The sequence below is a fragment of the Scardinius erythrophthalmus genome, assembly GCF_964197995.2.
Source record: "Scardinius erythrophthalmus genome assembly, chromosome: 10".
In the NCBI taxonomy this organism is placed as follows: Eukaryota; Metazoa; Chordata; class Actinopteri; order Cypriniformes; family Leuciscidae; genus Scardinius; species Scardinius erythrophthalmus.
In genome coordinates, this window is record NC_138230.1 from 31896510 (window position 1) to 31912472 (window position 15963).

Genomic DNA, 15963 nt, shown 5'->3' on the forward strand with positions numbered 1-15963 from the left:
AATACTGAGACTCCCAGTAGACACTTGAGGTAACAGGTTGTTTATTTTTTCAAAAACAAAGCAAACACTAAATGAAGAAAACAAGGCAAAGTATGCAGCTATGACTTCACTTGATGCAACAACCTCAATATGCCTGGAGATGAACGCTTATTTTGAGTAGTCTGAGAGTGCAGAGATGCTGGATCTTGAAAGCCAGGCTGGACAGACTGCATCAAACTCATAGCTTTAAGTGGTATTTTACCAGGTTGCGCCAAAGGTTTGGAACCAAGACTGGAAAGAGACATGTAACTTGACTGCTCTGGCTTAGGAAAGACCTGGAATCTAGACTGCCGGGACACAGACTGGTAACTGGCTTGTGATGATTGCAGACCACTGGGCTGGGACACAGACTGGTAGCGGGCTTCTGCTAACTGCAGGCCACTGGGCTGGTCCACCGACTGGTAACGGGATTGTGCTGACTGCAGGTCACTGGGCTGGTCCACCGACTGGTAACGGGCTTGTGCTGACTGCAGGCCACTGGGCTGGGACACAGACTGGTAACGGGCTTGTGCTGACTGCAGGCCACTGGGCTGGTCCACCGACTGGTAACGGGCTTGTGCTGACTGCAGGCCACTGGGCTGGTCCACCGACTGGTAACGGGCTTGTGCTGACTGCAGGCCACTGGGCTGGGACACAGACTGGTAACGGGCTTGTGCTGACTGCAGGCCACTGGGCTGGGACACAGACTGGTAACGGGATTGTGCGGACGACAGGCCACTGAGCTGGGACACAGACTGGTAGCGGGCTTGTGCTGACTGCAGACCGCCGGGTTGGTCCACAGACTGGTAACGGGCTTGTGCTGACTGCAGGTCACTGGGCTGGGACAAAGACTGAGAGCTGGTTTGCACTGACGGCAGACCACTGAGCTGGGACACAGACTGAGACCTGGTTTGCGCTGACTGCAGGCCACTGGGCTGGTCCACAGACTGGTAACGGGCTTGTGCTGACTGCAGGCCACTGGGCTGGGACACAGACTGATAACGGGCTTGTGCTGACTGCAGGCCACTGGGCTGGGACACAGAATGGTAGCGGGCTTGTGCTGACTGCAGACTGCTGGGCAAGGACAGAGACTGGTATCTGGCTTGGCCTGATTGCAGACCGCTGGGCTGGGACAAAAGCTGGTAACTGGATTGTGCTGACTGCAGGCCACTGGGCTGGTCCACCGACTGGTAACGGGCTTGTGCTGACTGCAGGCCACTGAGCTGGGACACAGACTGAGAGCTGGTTTGCGCTGAGAACAGGCCACTGGGCTGGGACACCGACGGGTCACGGGCTTGTGCTAACTGCAGGCCACTGGGCTGGTCCACCGACTGGTAACGGGCTTGTGCTGACTGCAGGCCACTGAGCTGGGACACAGACTGAGAGCTGGTTTGCGCTGAGAACAGGCCACTAGGCTGGGACACCGACGGGTCACGGGCTTGTGCTGACTGCAGGCCACTGGGCTGGTCCACAGACTGGTAACGGGCTTGTGCTGACTGCAGGCCACTGGGCTGGGACACAGACTGGTAACGGGCTTGTGCTAACTGCAGGCTACTGGGCTGGTCCACCGACTGGTAGCGGGCTTGTGCTGACTGCAGGCCACTGAGCTGGTCCACAGACTGGTAACGGGATTGTGCTGACTGCAGGCCACTGGGCTGGTCCACCGACTGGTAGCGGGCTTGTGCTGACTGCAGACTGCTGGGCTGGGACACAGGCTGGTAACGGGTTTGCACTGACGGCAGGCCACTGGGCTGGGACACAGACTGGTAATGGGTTTGCACTGATGGCAGGCCACTGGGCTGGTCCACAGACTGGTAACGGGATTGTGCTGTCTGCACACTGCTAGGCTGGTCCACAGACTGGTAACGGGCTTGTGCTGACTGCAGGCTACTAGGCTGGGACACAGACTGGTAACAGGCTTGTGCTGACTGCAGGCCACTGGGCTGGTCCACAGACTGATAACGGGCTTGTGCTGACTGCAGGTCACTGGGCTGGTCCACCGACTGGTAACGGGCTTGTGCTGACGGCAGGCCACTGGGCTGGTCCACCGACTGGTAACGGGCTTGTGCTGACTGCAGGCCACTGGGCTGGGACACCGACGGGTAACGGGCTTGTGCTGACTGCAGGCCACTGGGCTGGTCCACCGACTGGTAACAGGCTTGTGCTGACTGCAGGCCACTGGGCTGGGACACAGACTGGTAACGGGCTTGTGCTGACTGCAGGCCACTGGGCTGGGACACAGACTGGTAACGGGATTGTGCGGACGACAGGCCACTGAGCTGGGACACAGACTGGTAGCGGGCTTGTGCTGACTGCAGACCGCCGGGTTGGTCCACAGACTGGTAACGGGCTTGTGCTGACTGCAGGTCACTGGGCTGGGACAAAGACTGAGAGCTGGTTTGCACTGACGGCAGACCACTGAGCTGGGACACAGACTGAGACCTGGTTTGCGCTGACTGCAGGCCACTGGGCTGGTCCACAGACTGGTAACGGGCTTGTGCTGACTGCAGGCCACTGGGCTGGGACACAGACTGATAACGGGCTTGTGCTGACTGCAGACTGCTGGGCAAGGACAGAGACTGGTATCTGGCTTGGCCTGATTGCAGACCGCTGGGCTGGGACACAAGCTGGTAACTGGATTGTGCTGACTGCAGGCCACTGGGCTGGGACACAGACTGGTAACGGGCTTGTGCTGACTGCAGGCCACTGGGCTGGTCCACCGACTGGTAACGGGCTTGTGCTGACTGCAGGCCACTGAGCTGGGACACAGACTGAGAGCTGGTTTGCGCTGAGAACAGGCCACTGGGCTGGGACACCGACGGGTCACGGGCTTGTGCTGACTGCAGGCCACTGGGCTGGTCCACCGACTGGTAACGGGCTTGTGCTGACTGCAGGCCACTGGGCTGGGACACAGACTGGTAACGGGCTTGTGCTAACTGCAGGCTACTGGGCCAGTTCACTGATTGGGAGCCAGTTTGTGTAGGTTTTTGGAAACCAAGCTGGGGCACAAACTGGTAGCTGACTTGTGCTGACGGCAGGCCAGACTGAGAGCTGGCTTGGGCTGGTTGTTGGATGCCAGACTGGTCCACAGACTGTAAGCTTGCTTGGGCTGACAGCAGGCTACCTGACAGTTCAACAGATTGGGATGGTTGTTGGATGCCAGACTGGTCCACAGACTGTGAGCTGGCTTGTGCAGGTTGTTGGATGCCAGACTGGTCCACAGACTGTGAGCTGGCTTGTGCAGGTTGTTGGATGCCAGACTGGTCCACAGACTGTGAGCTGGCTTGGGCTGACAGCAGGCTACCTGATGGTTCCACAGACTGAGAGTTAGCTTGGGCTGGTTGTTGGATGCCAGACTGATCCACAGACTGTGAGCTGGCTTGGGATGGTTGTTGGATGCCAGACTGGTCCACAGACTGTGAGCTGGCTTGGGATGGTTGTTGGATGCCAGACTGGTCCACAGACTGTGAGCTGGCTTGGGCTGACAGCAGGCTACCTGATGGTTCCACAGACTGAGAGCTGGCTTGGGCTGATTGCAGGCCACTAGACTGGGACACAGACTGGTAACGGGCTTGTGCTGACTGCAGACTGCTGGGCTGGGACACAGACTGGTAGCGGGTTTGTGCTGACTGCAGACTGCTGGGTAAGGACAGAGACTGGTATCTGGCTTGGCCTGACTGCAGACTGCTGGGCCGGAACACAGACTGGTAGCGGGCTTGTGCTGACTGCAGGCCACTGGGCTGGTCCACAGACTGGTAACGGGATTGTGCTGACTGCAGGCCACTGAGCTGGGACACAGACTGAGAGCTGGTTTGCGCTGACTGCAGTCCACTGGGCTGGTAACGGGCTTGTGCTGCTTGCAGACCGCTGGGCCAGAACACCGACTGGTAGCGGGCTTGTGCTGACTGCAGACCACCGGACTGCACCACAGACTGGTAGCGTGCCTGTCCTGGATGTAGGTCACTAGGCCAGACCACAGACTGGTATCTATCTTGTGCTAACTGCAGGCCACTGGGCCAGTTCCCTGATTGGGAGCCAGTTTGTGTAGGTTTTTGGAAACCAAGCTGGGGTACAAACTGGTAGCTGGCTTGTGCTGACGGCAGGGCAGACTGAGAGCTGGCTTGGGCTGGTTGTTGGATGCCAGACTGGTCCACAGACTGTAAACTGGCTTGGGCTGACAGCAGGCTACCTGACAGTTCAACAGATTGGGATGGTTGTTGGATGCCAGACTGGTCCACAGACTGGGAGCTGGCTTGGGCTGACAGCAGGCTACCTGATGGTTCCACAGACTGAGAGCTAGCTTGGGATGGTAGTTGGATGCCAGACTGGTCCACAGACTGTGAGCTGGCTTGTGGAGGTTGTTGGATGCCAGACTGGTCCACAGACTCTGAGCTGACTTGGGATGGTTGTTGGATGCCAGACTGGTCCACAGACTCTGAGCTGGCTTGGGCTGACAGCAGACTACCTGATGGTTCCACAGACTCTGAGCTGGCTTGGGATGGTTGTTGGATGCCAGACTGGTCCACAGACTCTGAGCTGGCTTGGGATGGTTGTTGGATGCCAGACTGGTCCACAGACTGAGAGCTGGCTTGGGCTGATTGCAGGCCACTGGACTGGTCAACAGATTCCGAGACAGCTTGTTCAGAGTTCTGGCTGCTGGCTTGAGATGATTGTTGGAGACTGGGCCGGGCCACAAGTTGGTATCTTGCCTGTGCTAACTGCACACCACTAGGCTGAACTGTGGAACCATAGTGTGACTGCACTAGTTGCTGGCCACTCAGTAATGGCACAAGTCCATATCCAAAGCTTGCTTGCCCTAACTGATAGCTGGGTTGTGAGGACTCATTTCTCTGCTGCAAAGGCTTGACCAAAAAGGTAGAACTTGAAATCTGGACTGGCTTGTTACCGGAAAATAACTTGGAAACAACTTGATGTCTATTTCTCTGAGGCTTGACAATGGGCTGCACTGCAGACTGGTAGCTGACTTCCACTATTTGGCCACTGGACTGGGAGCTGTTCTGCACTATTTGCTGGCTACTAGACACCACAGACTCATTACTAGACTGTACTACAGTTTCATAGTTGAGCTGTGTTGGCTCAGGTAGAGACTCAATGTGCATATTTGTACCCATTGCAGTGGTCACAGAACCAGAAACAAGACTGCCACTACCAGCTGAAGATATCAGAGATCCTTGAAGTTGACTACTAGCATCAGAGTCAGAACCAGGCTTATATACAGTAGTCACTGGTCCAAAACCAGAAGAGCCATTTTGAGGACTATAGCTTATACTGCTATACACACCCTTAACTTGTGCAGCACTGTAAGTGTTACTCCTTGATCTCTGAGGACTGATAGGCATTGATACATCAGCGCCATACCAGCTGTAGGAACTTCGTGGCTTCACATCCTGCATGGGGAAACTAGCCTCATTGTATACAGGATAACCACTCCTGACAAAGCCACCAACTAGAAGAAAATAGAAAAGGGAAAAGAAAGAATCAAACAGACATGCTAGCAAACATGAATTATAGAACTTGCCTGGATAAACCTTACCACTTCCAAACTGGTCACAGACACAAAGACTGAGAAGTGCCAGAGAAAAACTGTAGATGAAATTTTTTAAAAAATATATATATATATTAGATGAGTGGCACTAGTTAAATGCCAAATACTACAATTATCATCATACCTTAAGAGTCGGCTAGTGGTACCCTCCATGGCCAAACAAAAAAACAACTACCACTTCAACAACACCAGTAAAAATTCATAAAAAACATACTTGACCTCCAACACATATTAGTGTTGACTGAAGGGACTCTTTATATTGCCAGCAACTGGCATTTACCAATAGTTTCCTGACAATCAGTTGTCATGGGAACATGTAATACTCAATTATTAGGTTCAGGTGTTACAACTCTTATCATGACAGCTGCCATTTCATTAAAGATAGTTGCTTGTTTATACTATGATAACTGGACAAAAAGACAGCACACAAATGACTTTTTGGGGATTAATTAAAATACTTTATTTTTTATTCAGTGAGAATACATTTAAGCATTTAAGGAAGCAGTAGTATGATCATTGTTCAAAAGTCTTAGCATTGATTTGGTCAAGCAGCCGTATATATTTTTAGATTAAAATCTATTTCATTCAATGATAACAGATGTTATGTTTTTTTTCTTGCAAATTTGTACTTATGGCATTATGTTGTGTTAACCAGTCAACAGATTTGTTTGAAGTATCTTTAGGAGTTGCTAAAATCATTATTATCTGCACTTCTCAAATGTGAAAATACAAATATGTCTTTGTCTTTATTGAAACTGTTTGAAAACTAGAGCACACTGGTAATCTTTAAAATTTAAAAAATATTACTCAGACTCAGAGGTCATTAGAGGACAAAAATGTCCCTGTCAAATACTGTCATAATGCTAGGCTTTGGAGTACAGACTTAAGGCCTGTTCACACCAAGCACGATAACGATAAAGATAACTATATATGCGTCCACACAAGCGACAGATAACGATCTTTTTATTCTAAGCAGGCGCGCGCCCGGATGATCCAGATCCATTTTAAATGCGTGAAACCTTTAAATTAGAATGGATTCTGATTGTCTGTCAGTGTTTTATCGTTCGACAGATGGAAAAAAATCGTTCTGAAAGTGATCCCAACAATATTGTATAGCTTCAGAGTCATTAACCCTTCCTGGGCTGACATTTCATCCAACTCATACAGGTTTGAAACAACTTGGGGGTAAGTGATGACAGCATTATAATTTCTGGGTGACCTTTACATGCTATAGAGTGAAAGCATGAAATATTTTTGTAGACCAAACCCTGGAAATGGGTTTGCATTTTAGCACTTCTGATTCTGGTTCTAAATTCTGAGTGTTTCAACAAAGATGAGGTCATGCTAATGCAGTGCAAACAATACTGAGACTCCCAGTAGACACTTGAGGTAACAGGTTGTTTATTTTTTCAAAAACAAAGCAAACACTAAATGAAGAAAACAAGGCAAAGTATGCAGCTATGACTTCACTTGATGCAACAACCTCAATATGCCTGGAGATGAACGCTTATTTTGAGTAGTCTGAGAGTGCAGAGATGCTGGATCTTGAAAGCCAGGCTGGACAGACTGCATCAAACTCATAGCTTTAAGTGGTATTTTACCAGGTTGCGCCAAAGGTTTGGAACCAAGACTGGAAAGAGACATGTAACTTGACTGCTCTGGCTTAGGAAAGACCTGGAATCTAGACTGCCGGGACACAGACTGGTAACTGGCTTGTGATGATTGCAGACCACTGGGCTGGGACACAGACTGGTAGCGGGCTTCTGCTAACTGCAGGCCACTGGGCTGGTCCACCGACTGGTAACGGGATTGTGCTGACGGCAGGCCACTGAGCTGGGACACAGACTGGTAACGGGATTGTGCTGACGGCAGGCCACTGAGCTGGTCCACAGACTGGTAACGGGATTGTGCTGACAGCAGGCCACTGAGCTGGGACACAGACTGGTAACGGGATTGTGCTGACTGCAGACTGCTGGGCTGGGACACAGGCTGGTAACGGGTTTGCACTGACGGCAGGCCACTGGGCTGGGACACAGACTGGTAATGGGTTTGCACTGATGGCAGGCCACTGGGCTGGTCCACAGACTGGTAACGGGATTGTGATGTCTGCACACTGCTAGGCTGGTCCACAGACTGGTAACGGGCTTGTGCTGACTGCAGGCTACTAGGCTGGGACACAGACTGGTAACGGGCTTGTGCTGACTGCAGGCCACTGGGCTGGTCCACCGACTGGTAACGGGCTTGTGCTGACTGCAGGCCACTGGGCTGGGACACAGACTGGTAACGGGCTTGTGCTGACTGCAGGCCACTGGGCTGGGACACAGACTGAGAGCTGGTTTGCGCTGAGAACAGGCCACTGGGCTGGGACACCGACGGGTAATGGGCTTGTGCTGACTGCAGGCCACTGGGCTGGTCCACCGACTGGTAACGGGCTTGTGCTGACTGCAGGCCACTGGGCTGGGACACAGACTGGTAACGGGCTTGTGCTGACTGCAGGCCACTGGGCTGGGACACAGACTGGTAACGGGATTGTGCGGACGACAGGCCACTGAGCTGGGACACAGACTGGTAGCGGGCTTGTGCTGACTGCAGACCGCCGGGTTGGTCCACAGACTGGTAACGGGCTTGTGCTGACTGCAGGTCACTGGGCTGGGACAAAGACTGAGAGCTGGTTTGCACTGACGGCAGACCACTGAGCTGGGACACAGACTGAGACCTGGTTTGCGCTGACTGCAGGCCACTGGGCTGGTCCACCGACTGGTAACGGGCTTGTGCTGACTGCAGACTGCTGGGCAAGGACAGAGACTGGTATCTGGCTTGGCCTGATTGCAGACCGCTGGGTTGGTCCACAGACTGGTAACGGGCTTGTGTTGACTGCAGGTCACTGGGCTGGGACACAGACTGGTAACGGGTTTGCACTGACAGCGGGCCACTGGGCTGGTCCACAGACTGGTAACGGGCTTGTGCTAACTGCAGGCTACTGGGCCAGTAAACTGATTGGGAGCCAGTTTGCGTAGGTTTTTGGAAACCAAGCTGGGGCACAAACTGGTAGCTGACTTGTGCTGACGGCAGGCCAGACTGAGAGCTGGCTTGGGCTGGTTGTTGGATGCCAGACTGGTCCACAGACTGTGAGCTGGCTTGTGCAGGTTGTTGGATGCCAGACTGGTCCACAGACTGTGAGCTGGCTTGTGCAGGTTGTTGGATGCCAGACTGGTCCACAGACTGTGAGCTGGCTTGGGCTGACAGCAGGCTACCTGATGGTTCCACAGACTGAGAGTTAGCTTGGGCTGGTTGTTGGATGCCAGACTGATCCACAGACTGTGAGCTGGCTTGGGATGGTTGTTGGATGCCAGACTGGTCCAAAGACTGTGAGCTGGCTTGGGCTGACAGCAGGCTACCTGATGGTTCCACAGACTGAGAGCTGGCTTGGGCTGATTGCAGGCCACTAGACTGGGACACAGACTGGTAACGGGTTTGTGCTGACTGCAGACTGCTGGGCTGGGACACAGACTGGTATCTGGCTTGGCCTGACTGCAGACTGCTGGGCCGGAACACAGACTGGTAGCGGGCTTGTGCTGACTGCAGGCCACTGGGCTGGTCCACAGACTGGTAACGGGATTGTGCTGACTGCAGGCCACTGAGCTGGGACACAGACTGAGAGCTGGTTTGCGCTGACTGCAGTCCACTGGGCTGGTAACGGGCTTGTGCTGCTTGCAGACCGCTGGGCCAGAACACAGACTGGTAGCGGGCTTGTGCTGACTGCAGGCCACCGGACTGCACCACAGACTGGTAGCGTGCCTGTCCTGGATGTAGGTCACTAGGCCAGACCACAGACTGGTATCTATCTTGTGCTAACTGCAGGCCACTGGGCCAGTTCCCTGATTGGGAGCCAGTTTGTGTAGGTTTTTGGAAACCAAGCTGGGGTACAAACTGGTAGCTGGCTTTTGCTGACGGCAGGGCAGACTGAGAGCTGGCTTGGGCTGGTTGTTGGATGCCAGACTGGTCCGCAGACTGGGAGCTGGCTTGGGCTGACAGCAGGCTACCTGATGGTTCCACAGACTGAGAGCTAGCTTGGGATGGTAGTTGGATGCCAGACTGGTCCACAGACTGTGAGCTGGCTTGTGGAGGTTGTTGGATGCCAGACTGGTCCACAGACTCTGAGCTGACTTGGGATGGTTGTTGGATGCCAGACTGGTCCACAGACTCTGAGCTGGCTTGGGCTGACAGCAGACTACCTGATGGTTCCACAGACTCTGAGCTGGCTTGGGCTGGTTGTGGGATGCCAGACTGGTAAACAGACTGAGAGCTGGCTTGGGCTGATTGCAGGCCACTGGACTGGTCAACAGATTCCGAGACAGCTTGTTCAGAGTTCTGGCTGCTGGCTTGAGATGATTGTTGGAGACTGGGCCGGGCCACAAGTTGGTATCTTGCCTGTGCTAACTGCACACCACTAGGCTGAACTGTGGAACCATAGTGTGACTGCACTAGTTGCTGGCCACTCAGTAATGGCACAAGTCCATATCCAAAGCTGGCTTGCCCTAACTGATAGCTGGGTTGTGAGGACTCATTTCTCTGCTGCAAAGGCTTGACCAAAAAGGTAGAACTTGAAATCTGGACTGGCTTGTTACCGGAAAATAACTTGGAAACAACTTGATGTCTATTTCTCTGAGGCTTGACAATGGGCTGCACTGCAGACTGGTAGCTGACTTCCACTATTTGGCCACTGGACTGGGAGCTGTTCTGCACTATTTGCTGGCTACTAGACACCACAGACTCATTACTAGACTGTACTACAGTTTCATAGTTGAGCTGTGTTGGCTCAGGTAGAGACTCAATGTGCATATTTGTACCCATTGCAGTGGTCACAGAACCAGAAACAAGACTGCCACTACCAGCTGAAGATATCAGAGATCCTTGAAGTTGACTACTAGCATCAGAGTCAGAACCAGGCTTATATACAGTAGTCACTGGTCCAAAACCAGAAGAGCCATTTTGAGGACTATAGCTTATACTGCTATACACACCCTTAACTTGTGCAGCACTGTAAGTGTTACTCCTTGATCTCTGAGGACTGATAGGCATTGATACATCAGCGCCATACCAGCTGTAGGAACTTCGTGGCTTCACATCCTGCATGGGGAAACTAGCCTCATTGTATACAGGATAACCACTCCTGACAAAGCCACCAACTAGAAGAAAATAGAAAAGGGAAAAGAAAGAATCAAACAGACATGCTAGCAAACATGAATTATAGAACTTGCCTGGATAAACCTTACCACTTCCAAACTGGTCACAGACACAAAGACTGAGAAGTGCCAGAGAAAAACTGTAGATGAAATTTTTTAAAAAAAATATATATATATATTAGATGAGTGGCACTAGTTAAATGCCAAATACTACAATTATCATCATACCTTAAGAGTCGGCTAGTGGTACCCTCCATGGCCAAACAAAAAAACAACTACCACTTCAACAACACCAGTAAAAATTCATAAAAAACATACTTGACCTCCAACACATATTAGTGTTGACTGAAGGGACTCTTTATATTGCCAGCAACTGGCATTTACCAATAGTTTCCTGACAATCAGTTGTCATGGGAACATGTAATACTCAATTATTAGGTTCAGGTGTTACAACTCTTATCATGACAGCTGCCATTTCATTAAAGATAGTTGCTTGTTTATACTATGATTACTGGACAAAAAGACAGCACACAAATTACTTTTTGGGGATTAATTAAAATACTTTATTTTTTATTCAGTGAGAATACGTTTAAGCATTTAAGGAAGCAGTATGCTCATTGTTCAAAAGTCTTAGCATTGATTTGGTCAAGCAGCCGTATATATTTTTATATTAAAATCTATTTCATTCAATGATAACAGATGTTATAAATGTTTTTTTCTTGCAAATTTGTACTTATGGCATTATGTTGTGTTAACCAGTCAACAGATTTGTTTGAAGTATCTTTAGGAGTTGCTAAACTCATCATTATCTGCACTTCTCAAATGTGAAAATACAAATATTTCTTCGTCTTTATTGAAACTGTTTGAAAACTAGAGCACACTGGTAATCTTATTTCAGATTTGTTATGAGTAAATACATGCCAACACAAAAAATCTGGCAGGACTATTCCTGTAAGCTTTCCTGTAGTGAAAGCTGTGTTCAGATGAGACTCTCATCAGGTTATTTATTTATTTATTTATTTATTTATTTATTTATTTATTTATTTATTTATTTATTTATTTATTTATTTATTTATTCAGCTGAATGGACATAACTTTATTTTTATAACAAAAAGACCAGGTCTTAAAAGGAAATATATAAACACACAGGCTCAACACTAAGGAGCTTATAAATAAATGAATAATATTTGAATAATGTTAAATAAAGACACTTATGAGCATATTACAAGTAATAGCACAAATAAATACATTATAACAAAGATACAAATGAAATAAACAGATTTCAGGTAGGCCTAACAGTATTTAGGTAAAAAATACTATAATGTAGAAATTATATATATTAATCTTTACTAAAGCTAAAAGTTATTCCGTCATGAGCAGATTTGAGCAGAGTTTTAGGCTACTTTCACTTTAAGACCAAATGCATGGATCTGATTTTCTCCCAACTGTTTACATTAAGACTTTTTATTTTAACTCTGAGTCTGGGCTTAGGAGGATACTGCCATTTTGACATAATTTCGAGTGTATTCATCCGTGTAAGCATGACAAGACACAAAAGAGAGTTCAATTCAGTAATGGTGTGCTGATGCACAGAAAACAGCGCGCGTGTTCTTTCGCATCTTCTTGCAGGTGAACGGTTTAAAATCCTTTGAATGTTTATGAAGACCACATTAACGTTCTAATACTGCTTTCTAATTTCGAAATAATAAGTGGAATTTTGAAACCAACTGGCTGAAAACTATGATCTCCCTCAAAATCTGGAGTTGAATAAAACGCTCCAATTTTGCAATCTGTCATTATTTGGCGTGAGGCAGGGTGTAAAATAAAATAAAAAATTACTCTGAGGTCCTTAGAGGACAAAAATGTCCCTGTCAAATACTGTCATAATGTTAAGCTTTGGAGTACAGACTTAAATTTGGTGTCATTTTAAAGAAGAACCTTTGCCGATTAAAAAGCAAAAGTTAAAGGTTTAAGTTTATGAAAATTATGTATGAACATTATTTTATTTAAAATATATATTTAATAAAACTGTGGGTAAGTTTCATTTAAAAAAAACAACATTTTAAACAAAAATTTGAGAATTACATATTTGTCAAAGACTACGTTCGGATCGGATTCAGAATGATGATCAAAACAGATGGAGAAGATCGAGTCCATCAGCACCCCCCAAAGCTTCAGAGTCATTAACCCTTCCTGGGCCAACATTTCATTCTGTAACGTTAGGCAGTTTTGAACATATGTATGCTGTTAGATTTTTGATGATGGCATTAATTTACATTTGCGCAAGCAATCTTCTATCACTTGTTACAGTGGCTTCTTTACCCCTGTTTTCATCAGGAGATTCTGTACTCTTTCCAAGATGTGTTATAGCGCCCCTACCGTGAAAGCAGTGAACACATGGCTGGCTGGAAAATTCAGTCAATGGAGGGGAAAGAGTGAAGTAGATTTGAAGTAAATTCCTATGTATACTACTAGCATTGTACTATCCTAAAAAAAAAATCAGATACTCAGAATTAGGAACATACATTTTCCCCAAAAAATCAATCATCTAACAATCTAAATTTATGAAACAGTGAACAAGCAGCCAAGAATACCTTTCAGTTCTAGATCAAAAATTGAGTACAAGTATAGGCCAAATATACTTAGACTTTTCTGTCAGCATGTCAAGTATACTTAAGTGCAATTTTAAGTATTTTATATACTTTCAGTTTACTTTGTTTTAAAAGTATACTAATAGCACACTTAAACTGTTGTAAGGGTGGCATGCTTCCCATAATGTTAATGCATTGGGTCAGTTGGTCATTTGACAGTTGACCACATGTGTGTTTACTCTATGAAAGCAATCTAGTCAAATGCATTCGACTACCTCTGGAAGTTGTTGAAAGTGGATATAAGCTCAACATTTTAAACACCTTTACACCTGTTTTTAGCATGCACTTTTGATCTGATCAACCAAAACTCATCTCCAGGTGTAAACGCAGGAGAGAACAAAGCATGTTATGTTAATAAAAGTTTTTTAATATATTTTATAATTTTACAGTTAATCTCCAAATTTATGTAGAAACAGCATAAAGACAGTATATTTTAAATGATTGTTTAATGGCATCTTTTTATGAATGAAGGCCAGTATCATGGATACCATTACAACTGATGTCTTCAATTATTTATTTATTTTTCAATTTTAAACATTAATTATCACCATTCAATATTACAGTATAATTGAAAGCAATCAAATTTAAGATTAATTAGGCTCCAAAAATATAACAACTTAAAATTTAAGTGAACTATCTTTACATAAGCCCATAATTGTCATATTTACCTGTGCCCTTTCTACCTGTCTAACAGGTAAATATACAGAAATTGAATAAAGTTATAAAAAACTTTACAGTCTTAACTGCATAAATTATAAATTAAATGTAGATTGATCAATATTAAAGCTACAAACATTCTTTACTTTAGTCAAGAGCAGTGAGCCATTTTCTGTTACCTGTGTTCTTTGATTCTGCTGTCACTGCTGCACATGCGGATCTCACACGTGTCCCATTTTCTCACAATATTTTCTTACAATATTTTATTCGCAAATATTGTAAACGAAACAAAGGGAAGAAAGAAATAAAAGAAAAGAGACTTCCATTCTGTCTGAAAAATGAATGAACTTGTGAAACTGAGAAAACTTTTACGTGACAATTAGGGGTCTGTGATAATACTGATCCTCTACCTTTCATTCATAAATAGTACCATAAATCTGTTCCTGTCCCTCTCACTCTTGTAAAACTCTGACAATGTTTATTGGACTGAATAATTGGCTGGGGTAAACACTGTAGGCACAAGTCTTTTTCCCCCAGTTTTTTTTTCTGGAAATGACAAGAAAACGTGACAAGGTCACTGGACTTCTCACAAAATTCCATGCTAAAGGAATATTCAGAGGGGAATATATTGAGCAAAGCTATAAATTTAACCTGGAATGATAATTTGTGATACCAAATACAGACGAGTATGTATGTATTTTGAACTGTACTACTTCTATTGCAGGTTTTCTGGGATCCCTAGCTGAAGGCATCAAGACATCAGATGTTGGCCTGCACAGATGTACCTACAGTTCACCACACTGATTTGCATGGATGGCTGATTACTATACCATGTTCTGTGAGGGTATTATTATAGCAAACTGAGCATCTGTGACACTGGAATTTATAGTTGTAAAGAATAGTCACACATCAGTAGTCACAAAGAACTTTTTTTTTATTTTTATTTTTTATAATATTATATATATATATATATATATATATTTTTTATTTTTTTTTGGCAAACTTTACTGAACTCTTAAGCACTCACTGACTTTCTTTCTTTCTTGACTGACTTTCTTTATATTTGAGTCCAAGTTCAAACATTGAACCGCTCCATTGTTAGCGTAGGCTACGGAGCTGCCTGAAACACAAGTGGGACGTTAAATAGGATGTTTTTCTGAGTTCACAACAGGTTTTGAGAGGGAACGCAAATATCTTTGTGAGGGAACGAACGCAAAAGTGTTGAAAAAAATAAAATAATTCTCCCATCCCCAATTTGTCCACCACCGTGTCCCTTTAGGGCAGGGGTGTCCAAACTCAGTCCTGGAGGGCCATTGTCCTGCAGAGTTTAGCTCCAACCCCAATTAAACACACCTGAACCAGATAATCAAGGTCTGATTATCTGGTTCAGGTGTGTTTAATTGGGGTTGGAGCTAAACTCTGCAGGACAGTGGCCCTCCAGGACTGAGTTTGGACACCCCTGCTTTAGGGTCTTCGTACGATCACGAGAAAACAAAAAAACAAAAACAAAAATAATGAATGGCCTCTTAGGCTTCCGTACCTTTGGATAGTTTAAAAAAAACCTCCTCTCCCAAAATTTGGAAACGCCCCCTTTTTGTACTGCAGAGACATGAGGTATTTTCAACTTCATACAGCTCGGCGCAAACCGATCGGCGGCTGACTTGAAGCAGTGCATGCCGGTTAGAAATTTTGTCCGACTTGAGACAGCGCTGACGCCAGGTGACTGATATACATGCAAGTACTGCAACAGCGATTCGAGAGCAGCCGGCTGGCTCAACTGCGCAGCTTCTCTAGAGCGGCTGCATGGGCATTGATTCACCACATGACAGCGATCACATGCGTTTAATTTTTATTCTAAAACCTTCAGTTCCACTAATGCTCACAA

General features: G+C 46.8%; 2 protein-coding genes across 7 annotated transcripts; both read right to left on the reverse strand.

Annotated features, from left to right (window-relative positions):
- Nucleotides 1–24: 24 nt before the first annotated feature.
- On the reverse strand, nt 25–5841 carry LOC308697062 (uncharacterized protein). Of its 3 annotated transcripts, none has more exons than XM_081376134.1 (4): nt 5709–5841; nt 5573–5622; nt 1670–5485; nt 25–1140 (listed from the first exon to the last, which is right to left on the reverse strand). In XM_081376134.1, exons 1-4 carry the CDS (start codon nt 5735–5737, stop codon nt 407–409), a joined length of 4629 nt encoding a protein of 1542 aa, XP_081232260.1. In that variant the 5' UTR covers nt 5738–5841; the 3' UTR covers nt 25–406. The 3 variants fall into 3 exon arrangements, with proteins under 3 accessions (XP_081232260.1, XP_081232259.1, XP_081232258.1); XM_081376133.1 differs by having other exon boundaries at nt 25–1236; nt 1334–5485; XM_081376132.1 differs by having other exon boundaries at nt 25–5485.
- A 1127-nt stretch (nt 5842–6968) lies between these two features.
- LOC308697904 (uncharacterized protein) lies at nt 6969–11166 on the reverse strand. 4 transcript variants are annotated; one of them, XM_081377579.1, is made up of 5 exons: nt 10999–11166; nt 10861–10910; nt 7955–10773; nt 7379–7813; nt 6969–7333 (listed from the first exon to the last, which is right to left on the reverse strand). In XM_081377579.1, the coding sequence occupies exons 1-5, from the start codon at nt 11025–11027 to the stop codon at nt 7043–7045; spliced, it is 3624 nt and encodes a 1207-aa protein (XP_081233705.1). In that variant the 5' UTR covers nt 11028–11166; the 3' UTR covers nt 6969–7042. The 4 variants fall into 4 exon arrangements, with proteins under 4 accessions (XP_081233705.1, XP_081233706.1, XP_081233704.1 ...); XM_081377580.1 differs by having other exon boundaries at nt 7811–10773; XM_081377578.1 differs by having other exon boundaries at nt 7379–10773.
- Nucleotides 11167–15963: the final 4797 nt, after the last annotated feature.